At 42.0% G+C, this 23063-nt stretch overlaps 1 protein-coding gene across 1 annotated transcript; it reads left to right on the top strand.

Annotated features, from left to right (window-relative positions):
- The first annotated feature begins 1842 nt into the window (after positions 1–1842).
- On the top strand, positions 1843–22981 carry LOC140305181 (uncharacterized). Its single transcript, XM_072383935.1, has 52 exons — positions 1843–1954; positions 4537–4610; positions 4794–4835; positions 6117–6584; positions 6667–6714; positions 6810–6863; positions 7342–7389; positions 7503–7643; positions 7748–7846; positions 8566–8631; positions 8714–8794; positions 8937–8981; positions 9141–9302; positions 11126–11206; positions 11286–11330; positions 11405–11527; positions 11601–11885; positions 11963–12013; positions 12084–12110; positions 12190–12216; positions 12294–12356; positions 12442–12546; positions 12623–12685; positions 12770–12805; positions 12883–12936; positions 13062–13133; positions 13343–13405; positions 13481–13552; positions 13662–13688; positions 13788–13823; positions 15329–15364; positions 15451–15567; positions 15654–15734; positions 15823–15891; positions 15972–16022; positions 16105–16167; positions 16255–16314; positions 16395–16421; positions 16503–16544; positions 16627–16680; positions 16787–16825; positions 18062–18154; positions 18244–18384; positions 18462–18545; positions 19578–19703; positions 19788–19853; positions 20173–20310; positions 20781–20954; positions 22228–22392; positions 22471–22620; positions 22702–22782; positions 22884–22981. Exons 2-52 carry the CDS (start codon positions 4547–4549, stop codon positions 22973–22975), a joined length of 4497 nt encoding a protein of 1498 aa, XP_072240036.1. The 5' UTR covers positions 1843–1954; positions 4537–4546; the 3' UTR covers positions 22976–22981.
- Positions 22982–23063: the final 82 nt, after the last annotated feature.

Below are 23063 nucleotides of genomic sequence, written 5' to 3'. Positions count from 1 at the left end.
TCTACAAGCTAAATCTACAAACAGTGTTTCGTAGGCTTGTTCGAGCAAGAGATGCAAAGGTTTGGAAAAGATCGTAGACCATATTCTGAATTTTAATAACGATAAAAACATCAGTTCAGTTCATTCCCCGATTAAGTCACAATAAAATTCCACATTCATCTGAAAACATTATGAGCAGCTGCACCAGAAGCTGCAAACGTGAGGCTTCCCAAAGCATTTCTTAACTTTGTCAGCAAATGCACAGGAAATGGCAGCTTGTGTTTAAGATATGATGCTTAAAGAGACGTTTGACTGACACAACAGGATGTAAATAACACCAAACTGACCTAAAACACAAAAGTCTCCTTTTATTGTGCTGTATCCACCCTCAGGTTCCAATGATGGAATCATTTTACCCAAGAAAACCAGTAAAATATGTAAAAAACTGCTTTTATTGCAAGTTATCTTGTCCAAGCTGTACCCAGACTATCGTCCAGTGACGGTTGGGTTGGACTCGGCCTCCTGGGACCCTGAACTGGATTCAACGGGGTTGGAAAAAGGATGGATGGGTTTTAAGAGTCTCAACAGTCCTAAAAAGTGTTACAGTGTCTCCCGACCTTTACTATCTGGACAGAACAAGCTTTCAAACATCGCTCTGATATATATTTACTGGGAATCTCTCAGATCCTGCAGCTCAGGCAGAGAATGAGACTGTTTTCTTACCAGGTAAGAAGTCCCAATAAGGAGCCCTGAGCATCAGCGTCAGTGGGCTCCTCGGCTGCTGGCTCCAGTCTGTCAGGGTTTGGGGTTTTTCTGTTTTACTTTGTGACTTCGGCTTCGATTTCCTGTTTTTTTTTCAGTTTTCTTGTGTGTTCTTTGTATTTTGGAGTTATTTGAATTATGATTTATTCTTTTAACTTGTTTTCTTGCTTTTGCTTTTTGTTCATCTGTAGTCGTAGTTGTCTTTCCTCACTTCTGTTCCTTCATTTATCTTTCAGTCCTGGTCTCACTTCAGTTTCTCATTCATTCTGCCTTAGTTTCCCATTCTTACCAGTGGTTGCCCCCCCCCCCGTTTGCTTTCCTCAGCTCTTCCACACACACTGAATACAAAAATGTGTCCAAACAAACCGAAGCATCACGTCAACTTCACATTTTCCATAAACTACATCTAAAGTTGCGGTTGAAATGCTCATGAAGCCGCCTCCTGCCTCGGACTCAGTCCACGGTGAAGTAAATAATGAACAGATCTGTTGCCTTGTGCCTTGTGGGGCCTGAACATCTCAAAGACTCATTCATGAGCCCATCAGACCAGCTCGGCTGCTTCCATTCAGCTTCACTCGTGTAAAGCTGTTGTCATTCCTGATTCTGCTGGTGGGATCATAAACCTTTTGTTGTGGAGAATGTTTTCCTGAGCTTCACTGAGCCTGTGGAGCCTGATGTGCAGTCATACCTCTCTGCAGCTACACCATCCAAAGCAGGCAAACTCATGTGAATGTGTTCGGTTTTTCTCCTCAGATTGCTCAAAACTCCAGCTGCTTGTCTCACAGATCTCAGCCTTTTCAAGGCTTTTGAGATAAAATATTTTCAATTTGGCTCAAAGCTGATCAGTTGCATCCAGTTTTTAATCTTTAAAACCCAAACAAGCCTTTAACTGAGGCAACAAACAGAAGCAATTAGTAACACAGTAGTGCTAAACATCGTCCAAACACTATCTTCACACCGCATTCATTAACTTAGCCCGGGGCTATTTTTCCTCCACTGTCTGTCACGGGCTGCAGAAACAGCCCCCTCCACTTTGTTGGAACTTGTTGAGTAAAGCTATGAGTCAGACAAAGATTATACATAAAAAACTCCAGGTACATGCGAATCCCAGGTGCTGCTCGTCGTATTCCTGGAACACCTGGAGTTGATCTCTTCATTCAGCTGGGGGGAGATGAGAGATAGAGGGGTGATTTTTACACAAACGGTCTAAAAGGTAAAGTATAAGTCATTTTGTTTTCTTCTTCAGCTGCTTAAAAAGCACGTGTCAGGTGTGAATAGATCATATATGTAGAAGTAAACGACTAAAACAACAGTTACAGTGATGATAAATGGTAAATTTCTTTAAAAAGGACTCACTTACAGGAATAAACTGTGAGGAAAGTTAATCTAAATGTAGCTGCGGGGCGTTTATAATCTGCAAGATTTCTCTGAAATGGTTGTGGTAGAAATGATCAAATTAGTTGTTGTTTTAAAATTCACTGAAAGTACAAAAACAGTCGAGGTGATCATGAGTTAAAACCCAGATGAAACAGCACGACTGCAAAAAGGTACATCATTACTAATGTGGAACCTCTTCAGTTCAAATGACAGACAGATGCATTCATTAAAATGCAGTTTTAAGAATATTTCTGGATGCAAAACTCAAGATTCTTTAACTGTTTCATGCGTAGGCTGAAGATCTGAAGTGATAAGATGAATAAATGCACAGAATCCACAACGTTGTACAAAAAGCTGATATAAATGTCTGTAAAAGAAATCAAATTTGGAATATTATCTGAAGATAAATGAATGTATCCGACGAGGCTAAAAACTCTTTTCCATCATTTTCTCAAGCAGATTTTGGCTTCCTGTGGAAATTATCTAAAAAATCTAACATTTTATCCTCTTTTAGCGCTCATCTCTGAGCTTTGAAAAGGTCTTTAAATCAGGAAACTAAACCCATGTAATGTGCTTTATGGAGGGGAAGTTAGTCAGATCCTTTCCTTAAATAAAAGCAACCTTGTTTCTGCTCCTAAAGCAAAAGACTGAATTATAAATACGAAACCATCAATATGAGCTGGAGCTCCTTTACTTTACGTGCTGCTGAAAATATAACGATAAAACATCATTTATAAGACGATTCATGAATAAAAACCAACAAAAGCATTTATTCACTTCTATTTCATCGGGAAATCACTGTGATAGCAGCAAAATGTTAAAATCAAACATGTAAAACATTCAAGACAACATAAAGAAACTCCTGGAAGAATCAAAACATCTATTAAACGTTTTCTATCATCTTAAATTTCTTTAACATACATTCAGAAGTGAAGCTGACTGTTTAATTAATGGATCTGAGTTGAAAATACTGTATTTGCCTCCTTAACATGGGGGTGCAGAATGTAAATACTTCATGTTGTACCTCAGCTGTTGCTGATATCTCTGTTGAATGATGTTATATTTATTCATCTTTTTTAAATGAGATTTCTTTTAAATTCTCATCTGCTGGAATTCTGGAAAGATTCAGAAAAATAAGGGACAGTTTCCTCACACACGAGTGCTTCGTATGCTCAAAAATAGCAGCAAAAGCAGCTCATATCTCAGCATTCAGTAGGTTTATCTAATCTTCTGCCCACAATCCATTGTTAAACGATCACAAACACAGATCTGAGATATTAATTATAGTTTATCTGGATAAAATTCTGAGCTAAATCAGTACAAACTGCTCAACCCAGATCTGGATCATGAATACATACTGATTCTGACCAAATAAACTGCTCTGTTTCCTGTATTTCTGCCAAATTGCAACTTCTCCTGTATATTATGGGTCAGAACTCATGGTTCCAACTTAAAAACATTGATATCTTTCAAATTTTCCCCCCGTTTCACATGTTCTGCTCGACAAATAGCAGTTTAGTGTCTCATAAGCTCCGAGATGCTGGATGTTGATGGTCTGAGGTTTGTTAAAAGTCTCTTGTGGGTGTCGTTAAATAAACGTTAACCTGGGAGAAAAAAATCTGATGCTTCCAGCTTTAGCTGCAGATAAGCTTTCACCACACTTTAAGAAACTCAGACACTGGCTGTCTTTACTGGTTATAACAGACAAAATTAAGCTGCAGCAGGATGAATTTAAGCTTTGATTTAAAAAGGAGTAATGTGCAAGTTTAGTAACTAACATTCAAGCGACACTTTGGATGGATTTTAAGGTTATAATCCGAGTATTAATGAACAATCAGCACCAACAGACTGTATCCTCGTCTGTTTTCAGTCTTTTCTTCAGCGTTAAAGTCAGATTTAGCAAAAAAATGTGGTCACATGAAGCCACTCACTGAGGGACTCAAGCCCTCAGTGGATGTACAATAAATGTCTGATTTTTACAGCAAATTCCATGACATTCTCCTCATTGTGGCTTTAAATGATAATATTTTTATCGGTGTGAGTTTTAAGCTCGTGTGACAGTCCTTAAGAAATGATGCATGTTCAGTTCAACTGTATCACTCCTGGGGAGATATCTGATATTTTCTCTTGACTTGAGTGAAACCCCAGACCTGTTCCTTTATGCTGAAGGTGGTCTTTGTTCAAAGCAGAGCCACATTTATCGGTTTAACAAAGAGCTCTGCCCCCTTTAAAGAGCCTCAGGTGAAAACGTTAAATCAGTGCCATGTTGGATTGTACAGAATGTATTTTACAGGAGAGAAATAGGACTGTAGCCTCAGGATATGAAAACGCTCGAGCTCAATGTAATGAAAACCTTCCCTTTTTTTTTTCTGTTTCTACTTTTTTAAAAACAAGCTTTTGAATGCTTTGATTTTGCAGCTGCTGTTGGATGGACAACCTAACAACAGTCAAGGCGGTCAGTTCAGGTGGAGGCGCTGCAGGAAGCAGTCAGGGTAAGACAGGAGGTTTTCTTCAAATGTTTCCAGAGATGTGGATCAAACAGAAGCCGTGTTGGTTATTCCGAAGCGTCTGTTTGCATGAGTTGTAATAAAAACCTTTAAAAGAGAGAAGTGTTTAAGAACAACATACACTGGAGATGACACACTGCAATTAAACTGCTGATTGTTCCTTTACAGTCGTCACAAAATCAGTCACGACTTCCCGACTGACATCTGAAAGTAAGTTGTTTTTACTCCTCACACACTTCTATATATATCTATATCTATAGATAGATATAGATATAGATATATATCTATATAGATATAGATATAGATAATCTATGTACATATATTAGTCAAACGATTATTTTTTTTAATCGCGATTAATCGCGTTTTTCCATAGTTAACTCGCGATTAATCTCTATATCAAAAATATAGAGTTAGAATCAAATAAACACAAAGAAATAATGTCTTTTATCTTTCATTTCTTCTTTCAAATAAAAAAGTCCATTGTAGACCCACTTGACATGTCTATTTAAAAAACACAGCACATAAAATGCCACAACAATGTGGTCTGAACTGAAGAGTTAGTAGAAAACAAACAACAAACAGAACAGGACCAAGTGAAAGTTGAATGAACGAAAAACTGCAGTCATTAGACACAACTTTTCTCCTATTTATTAAGCCAATTACTAAGGCCGCGATTAACCACGATTAATTTTTTAATTATTAATCGCATCGCGATTAACCGCGATTAATTTTTTAATTATTAATCGCATCGCGATTAACCGCGATTAAAACATTAACACGCCATTTTTTATTAATCGCATCGCGTTAACCATGGCAGCCCTAATATATATATATATATGTATAATATCTGTATATATATACATAAGCAGCCATAAAGAAAAGCCATGTGGTGCAGGGTTAGAAACCAAAGTCAAACACAGTTTTAGGCCTGGGAACAAAAATCAATGTACTTTAAGTCAAAGGCACATAGTTTTAAGGTTCAAAAACTTCTATAGTGATGCTTTAATAAATTAATATATATTTGAAATGATTAATCTAACTATAAAAAAAGTTCTGAAACAAGTATGAGATGAGTTGATAGAGCCGTAGAGGTTTAATTTTGATTGTCACATTTATTTCTCAGCTCTTTTTTAGCTCCTTTAACAGGTTGACAATATAAAAATGATCACCCCAGGCAGCACCAGCAGAAAAAACTATGTGCTCTTCATAAATCAACCTTATCTACAGTAAGAGTGAAGGGATTCAAGGGTATATTATAGAGCATGTTCAGACATGCAGAGGGAATGTTCCCTAATAACAAGAAAACCTGCAATGAGTGCTGACTTTATTGGTCAAATATTAACTTTTCTAGTTCAGTCTTGCTGTTGAAAATGGATTTAGGCGATTTGATATTTTACAGGCCTCAGCAGGTGAAGGATTTGATAAACGAGGGACTATAACTTCTAGGGCAACGGAATGAATAAACTCTTGCTTCTTTACAATTTGTTTTAGGGGATTATTCTCTGAGTTCTGGCGGTTCAGGTGGATTAGCTGCAGCAGGAGGATCGGGGGGTGCAGGCAGCTCGTTTCTCATCACATCCAGTAGTTCCCATCGCGGAGGATCCAGCACCAGCAAGGGCTCAGGGGGCGTCAGCATCACTACTGTAGGAGCTTCCTCAGCAGCATCTTCAGGAGGAGGGGGTGTGGAATCAGGGGCTGCTTGGGCCTCAGGGGCAGGGGAAGGGTTCAGAGACGCCCGAGGGGAATCCTCCAGCATGTCCTACAGTTTTAATAGAGAAGGAAAAAGGGAAGGGGGTCTGGGTGCTGTGACGGTTTCCACAGTGACCAAGACCAGCTACCCTTCAGGAGGATCTGGGGAAACGAGGAAAGGATCGTTGTCCTCGGTCATGTACTCACCTCCTCAGAAGGAGAGGAAGAGCGTCACCACCATGGCAGCAGCTGTGTCAGAGGTGTTTGACGGTTAGTCACAATTCACAGGCCCTTCTGTTTGTAGCATGTCAAAAGCACAGATAGCCATGTGATCTTTGTTTACCCGTTTCAGAAAGCTCAAGCACAAACTCTTCACCAGAGTACAACAGGAAGGAGTACGGTAAGCTTTGCCACACTTCCAAATCCAACTCTGGGAAATGCACATGCATGTCAGCCAATGATTCTGCGGCGGATGCCTTTTTTTTTCTGTTGCAGGCAGTTCAAGCGCAACATCCAGTTCTGCCACAAGAGGGAGAACTCAGAGCAGAGGTACAGCACAGAAACTACAAATATTAGAGAGGGTGTTAGAAAAATTCTCTCAAAATTAGGCTCAGAGTCGCTGGATACGATTAAGACAAAACATTTATTTCTTGCAAGAAAGAGACAAGTCGGCACAAGGAAGCTGGCTCAGAGTTGTCTCCCAACAAAACGGTGCTATAGCTATTTATATTGTTTATGCTTGCTGGCCACACAATGTTATGGGAAAGGGACGTTCAATGTTATGGGAAAACGCATTACTGGCCATTTAATGTTATGGGAAGACGAGTTCAGACAGTCAAAACCTAGTATTATGAGAACCAAAAGACAGGAGGAGGCCTCCCCCCATCACAGAAACTCTTATTCATGCAGCTTTTCTCATAGTATAACTCTATAATTTTTCTAACAGAAGGGAATTGTTTGGTTGAGTTCATCAAAATCTAATTAAAGTCATCAAGACGAGTAATTAGTTTTTTTTTTGTGTTTGCAGAGAGTGAGATTAGAGCCAGGCTTCAGAGTGCTTCCCCTCCAGCAAGATGTGAGTATCGCTCAGCATAGATCTGTGGGTCCACATAACAGTTTAAACTTTGTGTTACGGAGCACTGCACAGTCCGGGTCGTCCATTTGATATCCAGTGTGACTGTGGTGCAGGGACGGAGCTGGACGACGTGAAGCGTCTGCTGAGGGGGAACCGCTCCACCAGCACCAGTCCCACCACATCCCCTAACAACACGCTGCCCATCCCCAAGAAGGCCAGCGTGGAAACAAGGACCATGTCTGAGAGCACCACAGGTTCATCACTCAGCTTCCACCTATCTTCAGAGGATGGACATTCACCCAAGCTAAGGTTCCCATCACTCACTTATCTGTCAACTCTTCTTCTTCTTCTGTTTTAGACCAGTACGGCAGCGTTTGGTCTGGGGACATGAGCGGTGGCTACGGTTACAACACAAGCCCCAACAACTTTTCAGCTACATCCACCCTCTACTCGGCAGGTTAGTGATGTGCAACACTCAGTAAACATCTGCAGGAGAAGACTATTTCAGAGAGGAGGGAAACGTATATTCTCTCCAAAGAGAAAATGAAACGAGACCCAAAGAGTTTGGTGCAGAAACATGAACAAAATCCCAATTTTTCTGAGCACATGGGTAAAGAAAATTCAAAAGAAAACAATATATAGATTTACATTTGGTTTTATTTGATGATGATGATTACAAAGGACCAAAAAGGTTTGTTTACCACAGTAAAAAGAAGAAAAAAGTAACAAAATCCAAAGCTTTCCAAAGAGAGATTCAATCGGGTTGTCTATTTTTTGGACAACAAAACGAAATCTACAGGATTCGTTTACTTTAATATGTTTAATTTGATTTTGTCTGTTGTGTAAAAAAAATCAAATCTTGCCAAAAAAAAGATGAGAAAAGAATGAAGTTTGTTCACTTTGGTGAAAACAAAGAAACAAAAAACAGGATCCAAAGATTCGTTTATTGTAGAACCGACAGATTTGTTCTCTTTGGTCTGGAAAATGAAAGAAAACTTTACTAAAGTAAATCAAACTAAACCACTTCGGGATAAAAAACTAATCTTTACTGTTTTCATGGTTACCACGAAGGATCACGACTTTACGCAAATGTTTGCAGCTGAGCTGCTGATAAAGAAAAGGTGTTTTAGCAGAAAAGATTCAGATGGATGAATGAGGCTTTTCTGTCACGTGCAGGAGTTCAGAACAACCTGACTCTCAGCTCGCCCTCTGTGGGCACCGGACTCCCTGCCGGCAGCTCCGGTGAGCCTCCGCCGCCCACATCAGCTTCTCATCCTCAGCTTGACTCTGCCACTGGTTGATCATGTTGTTTTCTCTGCCTCAGCTCCAGTGTACGGCATGCAGAACAACCTGGTCACCTCGAGTCCCACGGTCCTCTCGCCCACCGCAGCCAGCCCACAGATAGGTAAACCAGCCGAGAGGAAAGAAGCGCTCCACTCGCGTCGTAAAATGAGAAAAAAATAGTGTTGTTCATATTCAAGTTAGTAAAATGCTGAAAATGCACCGAGAAATAGTGTTTTGTAAGATGTGATTCTGTTTGTTCTCAGTTTATGGCGTGCAGAAAAACGTCTCTGGGATGAGCATGATGACAGGTGAGGCTACGACGCGTCCTCTGCTTCATCTGAAATATCTGCACCCCTCCTTGTTCTTCAGCTCATGTAATACACAGCAGACTACTGCTGCTGCTGCATGCTTTGAAATGATCTTCAACACATTTGAGTCCTTGGTGTCGTCTTGTTTGGATGTCACAGTGAGACCCAGCAGTCCCACCAATCAGGAGGCCTCAGGAAAGGACTTTAACTTTGTGATGATAGAGAAGGAGAACGCGCCGATAAAGAAGGAGACGGAGCGGCTCGTCATGGCCAAAGACACTGGGAAGCAGTTCATGTCTGCTGCTCCTGGCAGTAACTCTGGTACTACTAAATATTACCACTCTTATAAGCACCAACAAACCCAAACCCAGATCCTAACATTAAAGGGGAAGTCCGGTATTTTAAAACCTGGACCTTATTTCTGGCATGAAATACGTTCATCTACTCACTGAGAACAGTTTGGTGAAAGTCGGCGTCCTTCAGAAGATATTTAGATAACTGGAGATCCATATAACGGAGTGAACGGGGCTTAGAGGATGCAGCCTCTAAATAAGGCATTATCTGTCTTTATTTCACCAATACTTTAAGAAGAATGAATGAATGAACGTGTGCTATAGCTCTGTTAGCTCATAGCTGCTGTGTTGTTGTTATTGGCGGCTATCGGGGGCTTATAGAGGGCTTTCTACACACTTGTTTACTGGGATGACGTCATCAATGCCCTCCGCTGCAGCTTATTTACTATGCGTTCATTCATTCATTCTTCTTAAAGTATTGGTGAAATAAAGACAGATAATGCCTTATTTAGAGGCTTGTCAATGCCCCGTTCTCTCCCATTATATAGGATATATCTCGAGTTATCTAAACATTTAAAATTTGATGCAGCAACACACTCAGAAGTTGTGAGAGAAACAAAAAAATCCCAAAAAGTTCATAAAAAATACAAGTAATGGCGTTTATGGAAGATTTTACAAACAGCTGGTGACAGGTGAGGGTGTCAGGGTTGGGTATAAAAGGGGCAGATCTGCCAGCTCTGAACCAATTCTCTGAAAAATTATTTAGAGGCTGCATCCTCTAAGCCCCGTTCACTCCGTTATATGGATCTCCAGTTATCTAAATATCTTCCGAAGGACGCCGACTTTCACCAAACTGAACGTATTTCATGCCAGAAATAAGGTCCAGGTTTAAAAATACCGGACTTCCCCTTTAAGCTCTACACCTCCATTTTGCAGCGGTAAGGAGACCCTCATGACTCCCCTCCAAAGAGGCATCTGACCTCTGCAAAACAGCAAGGAATAGAAAACCAGATGTTAAAAAACCACAGATTTTAAGCCCTTTGAAGCTGATTATTGATCACAGTCAGTGGTTCAATATAAACCCTGAATATACAGCGAGGTCCACGACCCTCTTCTTTGACTCTGTAAAGACTCTTCTGGGACCCTGTAAAGTGGGAAGAAGACAGATGCATTCTTTTGCAAATCAAATACTGAAACAGGAAAAGTATTTTTTAGATGTAGCCTCTCATTTTGAATTTGATTTAATGCAACACGATTAACCACTGAGTTGCTAAGAGAAACTGAAGAGATTGGTCAGGAGTTTGGGACCTTCTATCTTGTATTTTCACTCGTAATGCTCTAAAGGAATTAAAGGAGCTTTTATCGACAGCAGGTAACACCTGCCGTGTGCAATAATCCACATTGATTCTACGAAGGATGCTCAGTGTCACAGTTTGAGGGGGAGGAGCCAAATTTAGCCTCCCAATCAGCAGGCAGACAAAAAATAAATGCAGGGCAAAACACGTGAGGAGCTGAGGACTGAAGAAGGGGAATAAATCCTGTGGGAAGTGATGATAAATGAAGAAGAGACCTGGTGGAAAACAAGGCAACAGGGATGGTCCAAATAAGCTCAGGTTAAGCTACCCAAGGAACAAAAATAAAACCGAAATCAAGGAATTTAGAAAGAAAATACAGGAAAGCTCAAAAGAAAAACCCCCAAATCAAAAAAACTGACTGTGATTGGTCAGATCAAAGGGCTTTTCTGCATGAGTATTCAGTTTCTGTTTCTGTATCACAGCTCAGCTTTGAGCCTTAATGCAGTGAAGTCAGGTGTGATTGATGCTAACATGCTGTCATTGTTTTGTGTTGGAGGTACTTACTCTGAGGACTCCCTGAAGAGAGAGAAAAAGAAGCTGTTAGCCAGCACAGTGGAGGAAGGAACCGATGCCAAATGTAAACCCAAACCTGCTTCGTTGCTGGTGTATTACAATCTAATGTCCTCATTTAACTACATTCTTTCATTTTCTCATAGTTTCGACCCTGAAAGCTGGCACAAAAGACAAAGCCACCTATGCAGGTAAAGTCCTGTTTTCCTTTTCCCCGTTGAGGATCAGCTGAAGTCGAAGTTGATCGTCCCTTTGATGTTCTCAGAAATCCGTAAAGTGGAGTCGAGCTTTGGTTTCTGCTCCTGCTGCAGCTGGTGGAAGTGGCTGCTGGGCCTCCTGCTCAGCCTGCTGCTCATCTTCGGCCTCCTCTTTGGGCTCATCGCTTTGGGTAGGAGGCGTTTCTTCTTTGAGCTTCGGTGGTGGGCGATGGGTGAAGGTGATACCAACCTTTATTCCCACAGGTGAGGAGGTGAAGAAACTCAAGGCCCGCGTTGAGGCCCTGGAATCCATCACAGGTACAGCGTCGGCCAGGTCCATGCAGCCGTCCTCCTCCTTTGGTGTCAGCCCACTGGACTCGAAGTACAGCAAAACCAGTTCCACCTTCACCCGCTCCGACAACACCATCAACCTGGGGGCGACTGAGGCGGGAGGAGGAGCAGGAAGTGGGCCGGGACAGGACAGCGCCGCCCTGCAGAGAGCCGTTCAGCAGCTGGTCAGAGATGAGCTCCACTCCAGTACTCTGAGAGGTAAAGAGACGAAGTGAGTCCTGCTCAGGGTTAAACAGAACCAGTGTTTCACAGCATTTCACATTTTTCTGTTCTAGAAACTCTGGCTTACTCTCTGAAAGGTGAAAGAGGAGAACCAGGAGCTAAAGGTAGGCAGTAATTTGGAGACTTCTGAGACTTATTTCTTAGGGTGGATCATTAATCTGAATGTCTGTGCAGGTGATTCTGGGGCACTTGGACAAAAAGGTGAGGAATTACTGCGTTGTGTCTTCAAGAATAAGTCTGAATGAATGTTAAGCAGCTGCTAAAATGTGATCTTTCTCAGGTGATAGCGGCTTCCCCGGCCTGCCAGGTAAGACTTAGAGCAGATATGTTGTAGCTTTTCACTTCTCAGAGAGGAAACTGACTCTTCTCACCCTGTTCATGAAGGTCCTCCTGGACAGATGGGGCACCCAGGACTGGAAGGACCAAGAGGACCAAAAGGAAGTGCAGGTACTGCTACGCTGGAACACTTACTGTGTAAAAACAGAGAGGAAACAGAAACCAAAGGGATGGGGATCTGCTGCTTTCTGTCCAGGTGAACCGGGTTCAGAGGGGCCGCCGGGCCAGAGGGGCCGGGACGGACAGATGGGCCCTCGAGGCGAAGCCGGATCTCCTGGTTTAGGAGAGAAAGGAGATAAAGGTTGAACTTTTACACGTTTAAATCAAACCAGGTGAAAACAGGGATCGTTTTATTGATTTTGATATTGTTTTGACAGGATCTCAAGGTGAGTCTGGACGTCCCGGTCCTGCTGGTGCTCCTGGACCTGTGGGTCCAAAAGGTGAGATTCAGGGCAGAAATACAGACAAGCTCAGTTTAAATCTGAGAACCGGACCAACTATCCGATTGTTCTTCTTTGGTTCAGGTGCTGTGGGAGAGCACGGTGCTCCAGGAAGTCCCGGTAAAGACCCGGCCCGAACGAATGCTTTATCTCAGTCAGTCGGTGCTGATTAACAGGCCGTCTGTGTTCAATTACAGGTGCTCCTGGTCCAAAAGGTTTCCAGGGTGAAGCTGGAGCTCCAGGAGCCAAAGGTAGGAGGAGGCTGTGTGTTGCTTAGAGAATCAAACCAACTGGAGACAGTTTGGCCTCAAGCTCTGAGCTGAGCTCTGATCAATAAGTCAACAAGTAACTGATCAGTGTCACCCGCCCGATGCAGGTGAGCGAGGCGTGGCCGGGGGGCCGGGAACTAAAGGAGATCATGGAGAGAGAGGACCACGGGGACCAGCAGGTGTGTCCCGCACTTTGTCTCAATCCCCTCCTTAAGATCAGAACTTTTTATGGATAAAATTCAGACAAATTTACATTGAATTGAATGAAAAAGAGTTTTCTTAACCAGGTGTAATCCAGCCAGAGGTCGGATTTTTGCTTCAACTACCAGGAAGAAAAGGAGAGAAAGTTTTTACCGATTAAAAAAACATGTTTTCCGTTTTGTTGAAGGTGAACAAGGACAACCTGGACCACAAGGCCCTGCCGGAGCAAAGGGATCCAAAGGAACTGCAGGTGAGCAAAGACCTGGAAGCTGCTGTGGGAGGAGCACCGCAGAATATTTGACTCAGCTGTGATGTTAACCTGCAGGTGAAGCAGGTGCGATGGGACTTCCTGGTATGAGAGGACCACCTGGACTTCCTGGAGATGTTGGCCCCCCAGGTACAAACGTCTGTTTATCTGATATTACCCGAGGAGCTTTGGCTACATTTATTTTGCATTCATTTATCTAATTTTGCTGATCTTCTTTAATAATTTGATTTTTCTACAGGTTCTCCTGGGCTTCAGGGACCCCCAGGTAAAGAAAAATACATCAGATTTAAACTAAGTGACTAAATACAGGTTCGATTTGTGTTTTTTTTTACATATTTATCTGTTTTCTGATGCATTGCTTTAGGTATTGCAGGAAACCCGGGACAACCTGGTGGTAAAGGTAAGGCTCCCCAGTTATTCATTAGAAACAATGATTCATTACTCACTTAACGGTCAAATTACTTGTGTTTTTTGGTTCTTTTTCTAATGAGAGTGAAGGGTAAATTGATCCTTTCTGCTTTATTTTGTGTTTTTATATAAAGACCAGATTCTAGTTTTTTCTTTGTGGTTTAGTGTAATTTTGGGTTCTTCCTGTCAGGCTTTTACAGACTGAGAGTCACCTTGTAAAGCCGTATTTACGTATTTATTTCCACGCATTCATAATGCCGGCTGTTCAGTCCCACATCATCACACTCCCACCGCCATGCTTCACTGTGAGGGCCGTGCACTCGCCGTGGCAGCCCTGCCAGGCTTGTTCATCAGGTTTTCAGCTTCTTTACTCTAATTTCAAACGATAAACCCAAGTAAAACAGTTCAGACAGTCCCTGGAGCTCCGATTCGGGCGACTTTCGTTCGATCTACGCTTATTTTTGTCACGTGGAGGCGAGGAAAGACGACCCAGATGCAGATACTGAAACAAATCTATTTACTTTAGATAAAGACGACAAAGTCAAAACGCTGAGAAAACTTGAATTGATTAGACTGAGAAAAATGGACACAAGGAACTAGGAAGAGCTCGAAAGGATCTGGCAAAGAGTGAGTGAAACCGGGAGTTTAAACACGGAGGAGGCTGGTTGTGGGTAAGTGAACATGAACCATCTTTAAAATCAGATATATAAATAAATAAGATATAACACAGTTTCTTAATGAAAGACTAAAAAGGGAAATAAAAGCTGTCATAACTTGATACAATAACAAATATATTTTTTTATTATAATTTATTAAATGGATCTAATTTATAAAAAATATAAATTTATAAAAAATATAAATAAAACAAAATAAATTATTTTATTATTACTATTTATCATTTATAAAAAATATTTATAATTTATTAAATTGATCTAATCTATAAAGATATTTTTAAAAAATATATTTTATTATTTATAATTTTAAAAAAATATTTATAATTGATCATATTTATAAAAATAAATAAATAATAATAAAACAAAATAACAATAATTTTTATTATTACTATTTATAATTTATTAAATTTATATCATTTATAAAACACGGGTGAAGGAAGCTGATGATTATACTGAAGAGAAACTGAGGAAACAAGTGGAAAAACAACATCAAAACAACACGGATCGGGTTTTTCTACAGAGTTTACAGAGTAAATACAGAGTTTATCCACTGGAGACCGTACGGGTTTGTTCAAAATACCAAGAAAATCCAACCGCAGGTGTTAAGATAATTTAGCCTGAACCAAAGCTGAGGAGCAAATGGTTCATTGCCTGATCTCCTGAGCACGAGCGTGCACGTGTGACCTCTCCACGTGCACAGGTAAAAATCATCATAGCTCTGTTCCAAACCTTGTCAGGTTGATTTGGTGGATTTGAACCCTTAAATAAAGCTAATAACAGAATATTTGCCTGTGTATAATTTCACCTGATTTTTGTCTTTCAGGTGAACCAGGATCACCTGGTAAAACCGTCGGCTCGAGTAAGAGCAGCAACACTTTTCATGCCGACTTCATGTAGGAAACCAAAGCGTCTTATACTCGTTTCTGTCTCCTTCTTTGTTTCTAGTTGGTTCTGATACTGTGGCCATCCCTGGACCCCCAGGCCCAGCTGGGCCTCCAGGTCCTGCTGGACTTCCTGGTCTGTCTGGTCCCATTGGTCCCGCCGGTATTCCAGGACAACCAGGTAAATCCAGCCTGTTCCTGCAGGTGGAGCACCTCAGATGCATGAAAAACCTGCTAACGGCGCCTTTCTTTAATGAAATGATTCAGGTCCAAAAGGAACAGAAGGAGAAAAGGGAGAAAAGGGAGAAAAGGGAGAAAAGGGGGAGCGAGGCCCAAGTCAGGAGCCAGGTACCAGCATCACCTTGGCAACTGTCTCTTTATACCCGTTAAATAGCAAAAACAATATTCAAACTTTATGTTTTTCACTCAAAACAAGTGCCAGGACCTCCGGGCCCATCGGGACCTCCAGGGCCCCCTGGAGCACCCGGTCCTAAAGGTCCTGCTGGTATGTAAAAGCCGTCGGTTTGACACCAGGAGCATCACAGAAACAAATTATAAGCAGATTATGTTATCACTGCATTTCAGGTGAGGGTGAACAGGGCCCCCCAGGCAGCAGAGGGCCCCCTGGAGAGCCAGGTAAGAAAAAACTGTCAGGATAACCAGTCCGATTTGTTGGTTTTGTAGAAAAGTGATCTGGACCCACGTTGTGTCCTCGCAGGTGTTGGTGTACCTGGACCTCCTGGAGAGAGAGGAGAACCTGGCAGCTTTGTGCCCACATCAGGTTTCACTTTACATTCAAAGCACAAATCACGCAGCCGCCACTCTCTTTGCATCGAATAATGGTTTCTTCTCCCTTGTTGTGGCTCAGAAACCTTCTTTGCTGGACCTCCGGGACCCCCAGGTCCACAGGGTGCACAGGGTCCACCAGGTAGGTTCAACGTGGCCCGTTATTAAACTCAAGTGTCGGCTCTCTTGAATCAGAACTTGAATGAGATTTTCTCGTTTCAGGCAACGAAGGATCACAAGGGGACCAAGGTAGGAAAATGGGTTGGAAGTTTAGAAACTTCAGGTTTTGTCAAACTGTCCCCGAGTTCAGGTGAAAATGCTGTTTTTCAGGGGAACCGGGACAACCGGGTCTTCCAGGAGAACCAGGTGTTGGTGAGTAAACGAGTTGGATTTATTCAAGGATAAACCACAAACCCCTCGAGCTCTGATTTTAAATCACTGGTTTCCATGTCAGGCTTCCCAGGTCCACCGGGTCCAGAAGGGCCACAAGGACCACCAGGACCGAGAGGTAAGTACGGTTTGATCTTTTCTTAGAATAGATAAAAACCCAACTCCCCCCATGTTTTCTGAGCAAAGTTGCTTCCTAATCTTACCATTTTTGCATTTTCTTGCAGGTGATGATGGAGTTCCTGGAATCCCAGGAGGCGGCGCTGGTAAAACCATCTTTAAAATCAGATAAAGATTAAAAGATTAAATAAAAAGATATAACAGTTTCTTCATGAAAAATTAAAAAGGGAAATAAAAGCTGTCATAACTTGATACAATAACAAATATATATATTTTTTGTTATTTTATTTTTATTATAATTTATTAAATTGATCTAATTTATAAAAATAAATAATAATTTTAAGAAATATATTTTATTTTATGATCATTTATAATTATATTATTTATAATTTATCAAATTTAAAAAATAATAATAATAAAATAAAAAAATATATTTTATTTTTATTACTGTTTATCATTTCTAAACAACATTTATTAAATTTGTATCATTTATAAAAATAAATAATATATTTTATTTTATTATTATTTATAATTGTATCAAATTTATAAAAATAAAAAAAATTAAAATTAATTTCATTTTATGATTATTTTTTATACTCCCTCTTTCCCTTTGCCCTGTCGGAGGTCTTTTTCCAGGCCATTGCCATAATAAGAATGCTTTCTTATCAATTTTAGCCTGGTTGAATAAAGGTCACTACTACTTGAGCCTTTACAAGCCATTACAAGAGGAAATTTATCCCAAAGTTAACATGAAAACAATTCCAAAGGGAACTTGTGTTTTCATGCTGGCTCAGAACTGCAGGATGGAAACTGGAAGAAATCTGGAGGTTTGAAGATAGAAATAAGTGGGTTTACCAGTCTCAACCTCAGCTTCAGGCTGGTAGTTTGAGGCGACTGCGGATTGTTTTATAAAAGGTGGATGCAGCCACAGTGGCATCGACCATTCAAATGTCACCATCTTGGTCTTTATGAAGCCAGAAGTGACCATATTTAGACAAAAAATATGGTCTGATTGGACAAAATATGTATCTTTGAAGCCTAATATCTATCTATAATGAATTTATTCTCAGGAAAATGTATTTTCTTAGAGATGTTGATGCTTTTTGTGTTAATCTATTGGAGCCAGAGATGTGGCTCATGATTGATACACATTCTGTAAGGTTTACATACTTCAATTCAGTTCAATAACACTTTTATTCATGCTGCTGCAGTATTGATCATTATTAAATATCTACTATTGCTATACATAGATAAGAAAATTAGATATAAATCAGCTGAGGACAGCTGGGTGTTTGAGGAACTGCAGCTTAACGCACTTAAATGTTTGTTAATCCGAACATTTACAAGATAAGTCCTTTTTGCAACTTGTGTCATTGTTTCAGGTGGCTCATATATTCCCGGCCCACCCGGCCCACCTGGTCCTCCTGGAAGTGCATCCTCTGATGTTGGCCAGTACATTGCAGAATACCTTCAGAGTAAGCCTCATACTTGTATCTTTCTGTTTTTTCCCTCTACATTCGGATGAAATAAAGAGCTAAGGCGGGTTATCTGCTCCGACCTGCAGGTGACAGCATCAGACAGTACCTGGCTGGACCTCCAGGACCTCCTGGGCCTCCTGGTTCTCCGGGGGATGTGGTCTCTGCTGGGTCAACAGAGGAGGGGCTGGTGGACAACGTTGCCAGCCGAGTCATTGCCTACATTCGGGGTATGACCAGTTGCGTAATACTACTGCAGCTCTTCTTACACAAGACATTTTTCCTCACAGTTTTTTTATTTTTACAGACTTAGGTTCAGCTCCAGGGGCTCCAGGCCCCCCTGGTCCCCCAGGATCCGTCTCCGTCAACGACATCATCAATCTGATGCAACGTAAGTCTCCTCTGAATAACAAGCTACATAAAAAGCTAACAATAAGCTACATAGAAGGAACCCAGGAGTCCGACTCTGTCAGAGGGGACAGAGTAGAGATAGGGTGCAGGCATAGAAGGAAGTGCAGAAAGATAAAGTGCAGAGATAGAGGGGGGAGGGAAGTACAAGGTAAGTGCTGGGATAGGAGATGCTCTCTGAAGAGCTGGGTTTTCAGGAGCTTCTTGAAGATAGACAGGGACGCCCCTGTTCTGGTAGCGCTCGGTAGGTCATTCCACCATCGTGGGACGACACATGAACAGAGTTTGGATTGTCTTAGGCGTGGTGTAGGAGCTGCTAGACGACAATCCTGGGACCAACGGAGGGACCCAGTTGGGACAGAAGCCTTTGCAGGAGCATCCAAGTAGATGGAGCCGTTCCATTAAGCTCTTTGTAGCTAACATCAGGGACTTGGATCTGATGCAGGCGGCTAAGGGCAGCCAGAGGAGCTCAATGAACAGAGGGGGGACGTGTTCTTTTAGGCTGATCCAAGACCAGACGCACCGCCGCGTTCTGGACCATCTGCAGAGGTTTCACAGCACAGGCTGGAGACCAGTTAGGAAACCAGTTAGGAGACCAGTTAGGAGAGCATAAAGCCGGCATCGCAGAATTCGCCATGCCAACCAAAGGTACTGTCGTTACTCAGCAGATTCTGCGGTGCCGGCTTGGCTTTGGACGGACACAGCAGTGTGGTTCAGGCTGTGGAAATGGATTATTGATTCAGACTGTATTCATTAATCTGTGTTTGGGGACTCATGTCAACCCCGGAAAAAGCTGAGGTTAAAACAAACCCAAGTGAACCGGTTTGGTTCAGAATCTTCCCACTGAGATGCTTGAACTTCTTTTGGATATCCTTTTATGTTTATGCATATGGCATAAATGGCTTTTATCCAAAGCGACTTACAGGTAGGCAGATAGGGTAAGGGAGTCTTGCCTAAGGACCCCTACTGGAGGTAGTACTTTTCATGCTTTTGACTGCCAACAATCTGTGTCCAGGAGAGGATGTGAGGGCCTACGTTGCAGGTCCTCCTGGTCCACCGGGACCTCCCGGGTCTCCGGGCTACGGCGGTTACACCTTTGACACCAATGAGGTGGCTGAACGCGTCTTCAACCTCATGAACGGTGAGAGTTACAGATGGTCTTACATGTGACCAACAGTATCCAAAATGCTGTGGAGTTGTGTTTGATTGTGGGTCCTGTTACCAGAGAGGGGCATGGTAGGCTCCCCTGGACCTCCAGGACCTCCCGGACCTCCTGGGAACCTGATAACAAGTAAGAAACAGAACAATAACACAGAAAGCCTCTCAGTTAGCCAAAGAGGCTAAAGTCCCGCAGAATGATGACCCCAAACCTGTACATGTAATTTAACCACATTTCAGGTCAAAGTTCATAGTTATGTGTGCCTAAATTTGTAACTTTTCAGTCTAAACTGAATCAAATCCACACACAGAAAACGATTACAGCCGAATGTGCTAACAACACATTATGATAGCTCAAAGAAATTAGCTACTTTTTAGCTAATTAGCTACAATTTTTATATAAATACACTCTGGATCACTTCTAAACTAATGGATGTTTGTTATCTAATTAGCTGGGTTTCAGCAACTGGTCGGACCTCAAGGTCCGCCAGGTTTTCCAGGCCCACCTGGACCAGCAGGACCAGCAGGACCACCTGGACCGCCAGGATTTGGGAACTACATCAGCACAGATATCAGAGACTACCTGCAAAGTGAGTTGAATATGAGCGTAACATTCAGGCTGACAACACATACAACATAAAAAACATTCATTAATATGTTTATAAAACATTAAATCAGGTCGATCACTGTTGTTGAGGATTGTTCTCAATTAACACGACTACTTCTTCTACTGAAATTATGAACAGTAGCAATGTAGCCTATAGCGCCACCCTCTGGAGACACTTTAAAGTGGAATTAGCATCTTATAGGTCTTATTATCATCAGTGAGATCATTTTTAGTAGTTTACATGGTTTATTCTATGCTTTTATGACCAAAAGGAAGTGTGTGGTGGCGTATTTCTCCACAGAACCTTCTGACTTCTACCTGAAGTTCCACTTTTCCCTCATTCTTATGTGCTTTAAACATTTTCCACTCTGCAACACTTACCTTGAAAGATGACTTTAGAAATCTTTGATGAAGATTTGTGGAATCTGAGAATGTGTGTTCAACCTCCAACAGGTGTTTCCTCGAAAGGCCTTCCAGGCCCACCTGGACCTCCTGGACCCATGGGCCCCCCTGGTCCTATTGGTCGACTGGTTTCCTTTACTGAAAACGCCAGCAGAGACACACTGAAAGCTGAGCAACAAGAATACGTCAGGAGTGAGTTTAAAGGAACCGTAAACCAGTTTAAAGGTGACATATTATGCAGTTTTTAACGATCTGACAATTTCCTGAGGTTTTATTGAAATATGAGACAGGCGTTGGCCTACAGTGGCCTTTGTCTGACCCCTTTTGAAGCAGATCTGCTGCAGCACTTTGTTTTCAGGGGGGAGACTCAATGAATGCTCAACCCCGCCCCTCTGGTGAGTTAAGTGGCTAGTCCAGCCCTCCAATTGGACGAGGACACCAGAAACATGCCTATAATGTAACGTTCGCACACTGAGAGCGGTACACGGCGTTCAATGTAGCAGCGAGAGTGAGGAGAGGACCGGTGTTGTGTTGGAAACACACCTTAAACACAGCTGCAGGTTGTCTGAGTTACCGAACGGAACCGTTCAGCTAGAAAGCTTCAGCTAACAAAGTAATGTGGGAACAATAATGTTCATCTTTCAGAAAGGAACAGCAGTAACTCCTTAGAAGTTGGTGTACGTCATCTTCATTAGCTAAGCTGTTAGCGTTAGCTTCAGCTAACAAAGTAATGTGGGAACAATAATGTTCATCTTTCAGAAAGGAACAGCAATAACTCCTTAGAGGTTGGTGTACGTCATCTTCATTAGCTAAGCTGTTAGCATTAGCTGCTGCTAAAGGAAGAAATAAATCAATAAATAAACCATGAGGAGTTATTTCTCAGATGCTTCCATTTCCCTGCTCTGAAGTTCAGGCTCTGAGAGTTGGAACTGATCCTCTTTGTGGCTCAGTTCCTTCAGTCCAGCGTTGAACTGGACCAAGTTGTTAAAACAGTGGGATGAAAAGTGTTTGCTGCACAGTCACAGTCTTTAGCTAACTCTGCTGGAACATTAGCCTCAGATATAGTTTATCCACTGGGCTCTTATATCCTCTGAGGCTGCTGCTGGATGGAACATGCATGCTCCTCAGTGCAGCTGACAGCAGAACATTTCCACCAGAAGCTGACTTCATCTGTCCAGCAGGGGGGATGTGAGTGGGCGGAGTTTAGCATAGGGGGCGGAGTCACTTTAAGGAGTACTTTTGAATGAACATGGGATTGGCTCGTTAAATGAGGAACTTTCAAACGGGGCACTAGGAGTTGTGTTTTTGGGGAGACTCCAGACACCCTTATATATACACACATATATATATATATATGTATATATATGTATTATATAATATGTCACCTTTAAAACATCGATAATAAAGGTTCCTGCATGTGTTTCACATCTGAATTGGTTGGCCGTTTGATTCAGCTCAAATCGTAAATATACATTAAAGATTTTTACTTTTTGTGCAGGTGACAATGGTTTGAATGGAGCTATGTTTGGACCTCCTGGCCCACCAGGTCCTCCCGGACCTGCAGGACACAAGGGAGAGCCAGGAGTGCCTGGCACCAAAGACTGGGACTCAGACGGCGTCGACTTCTTCAGTGTTGCTGTAAAAGTAACTGATTACATCAAATGTAGGTGACTTCATTATTTTTCTCAGCCCACAGTGAGCCGATGGGCATTTGTCTCAAACGTTTCCCTTTATTTCGCAGCTTATGGTCTCCTGCGTGACTTTGAAGAGCACAATGGACGCGTCGTCCCGGGACCCCAGGGGCCACCTGGTCCTCCAGGTCCACCAGGATTTAGCCATCTGTTCGATTCGGCCACAAACATCACCGCAGACATAATAGAATACATGAAAAGTAAAGAACGTTTACCACCAAACATGGAAAGTAGCTAAAAGGTGTGAGCTTTTCTGTAATAACTGGATTTATCCTCCATAGGACACGGAGCCATTGAGGGACAACCTGGGAGACCAGGACAGAGAGGGGAAATGGGAGCCCCAGGACCACAAGGAGAGAAAGGTACAGTATAAGAATAATATCCTTCATATTAGAGGTTAATTTATATATTTGTATCTAAAAGATTAGTTCAAGACATTCTGACACAGAAAGTGTTTCCACAGGCGATTGTGGGTGTCTGGGAGAAAGAAGACCAAGAGGTGAGAGAGATCCGTTCTTATCTGAGGAAGGAAACGCAGCTGAAAACCCTGAGTGAGGCTCAAATGGCAGCTTTAACTGACACTCTTGTGACATTTCAGGTGAAATCCCGCTGTTGACTAAAAGGAAGAGGGACACCGGTGTTT

This window comes from Leuresthes tenuis, unplaced genomic scaffold (assembly GCF_036924035.1).
Source record: "Leuresthes tenuis unplaced genomic scaffold, fLeuTen1.0.hap1 SCAF_4, whole genome shotgun sequence".
Lineage (NCBI taxonomy): Eukaryota > Metazoa > Chordata > Actinopteri > Atheriniformes > Atherinopsidae > Leuresthes > Leuresthes tenuis.
This window is presented reverse-complemented; position numbering and strand designations above follow the sequence as displayed.

What these genes read in the sequence shown, in the direction of transcription:
- LOC140305181 (XM_072383935.1), top strand. Translation starts at nt 4,547, where the DNA reads ATGGACAACCTAACAACAGTCAAGGCGGTCAGTTCAGGTGGAGGCGCT. An exon ending in CGCAGCCAGCCCACAGATAG is followed by an intron (nt 8,795 to 8,936) that starts GTAAACCAGCCG and finishes GTTTGTTCTCAG; the next exon opens with TTTATGGCGTGCAGAAAAAC. An exon ending in TGGAGCTCCAGGAGCCAAAG is followed by an intron (nt 12,937 to 13,061) that starts GTAGGAGGAGGC and finishes CGCCCGATGCAG; the next exon opens with GTGAGCGAGGCGTGGCCGGG.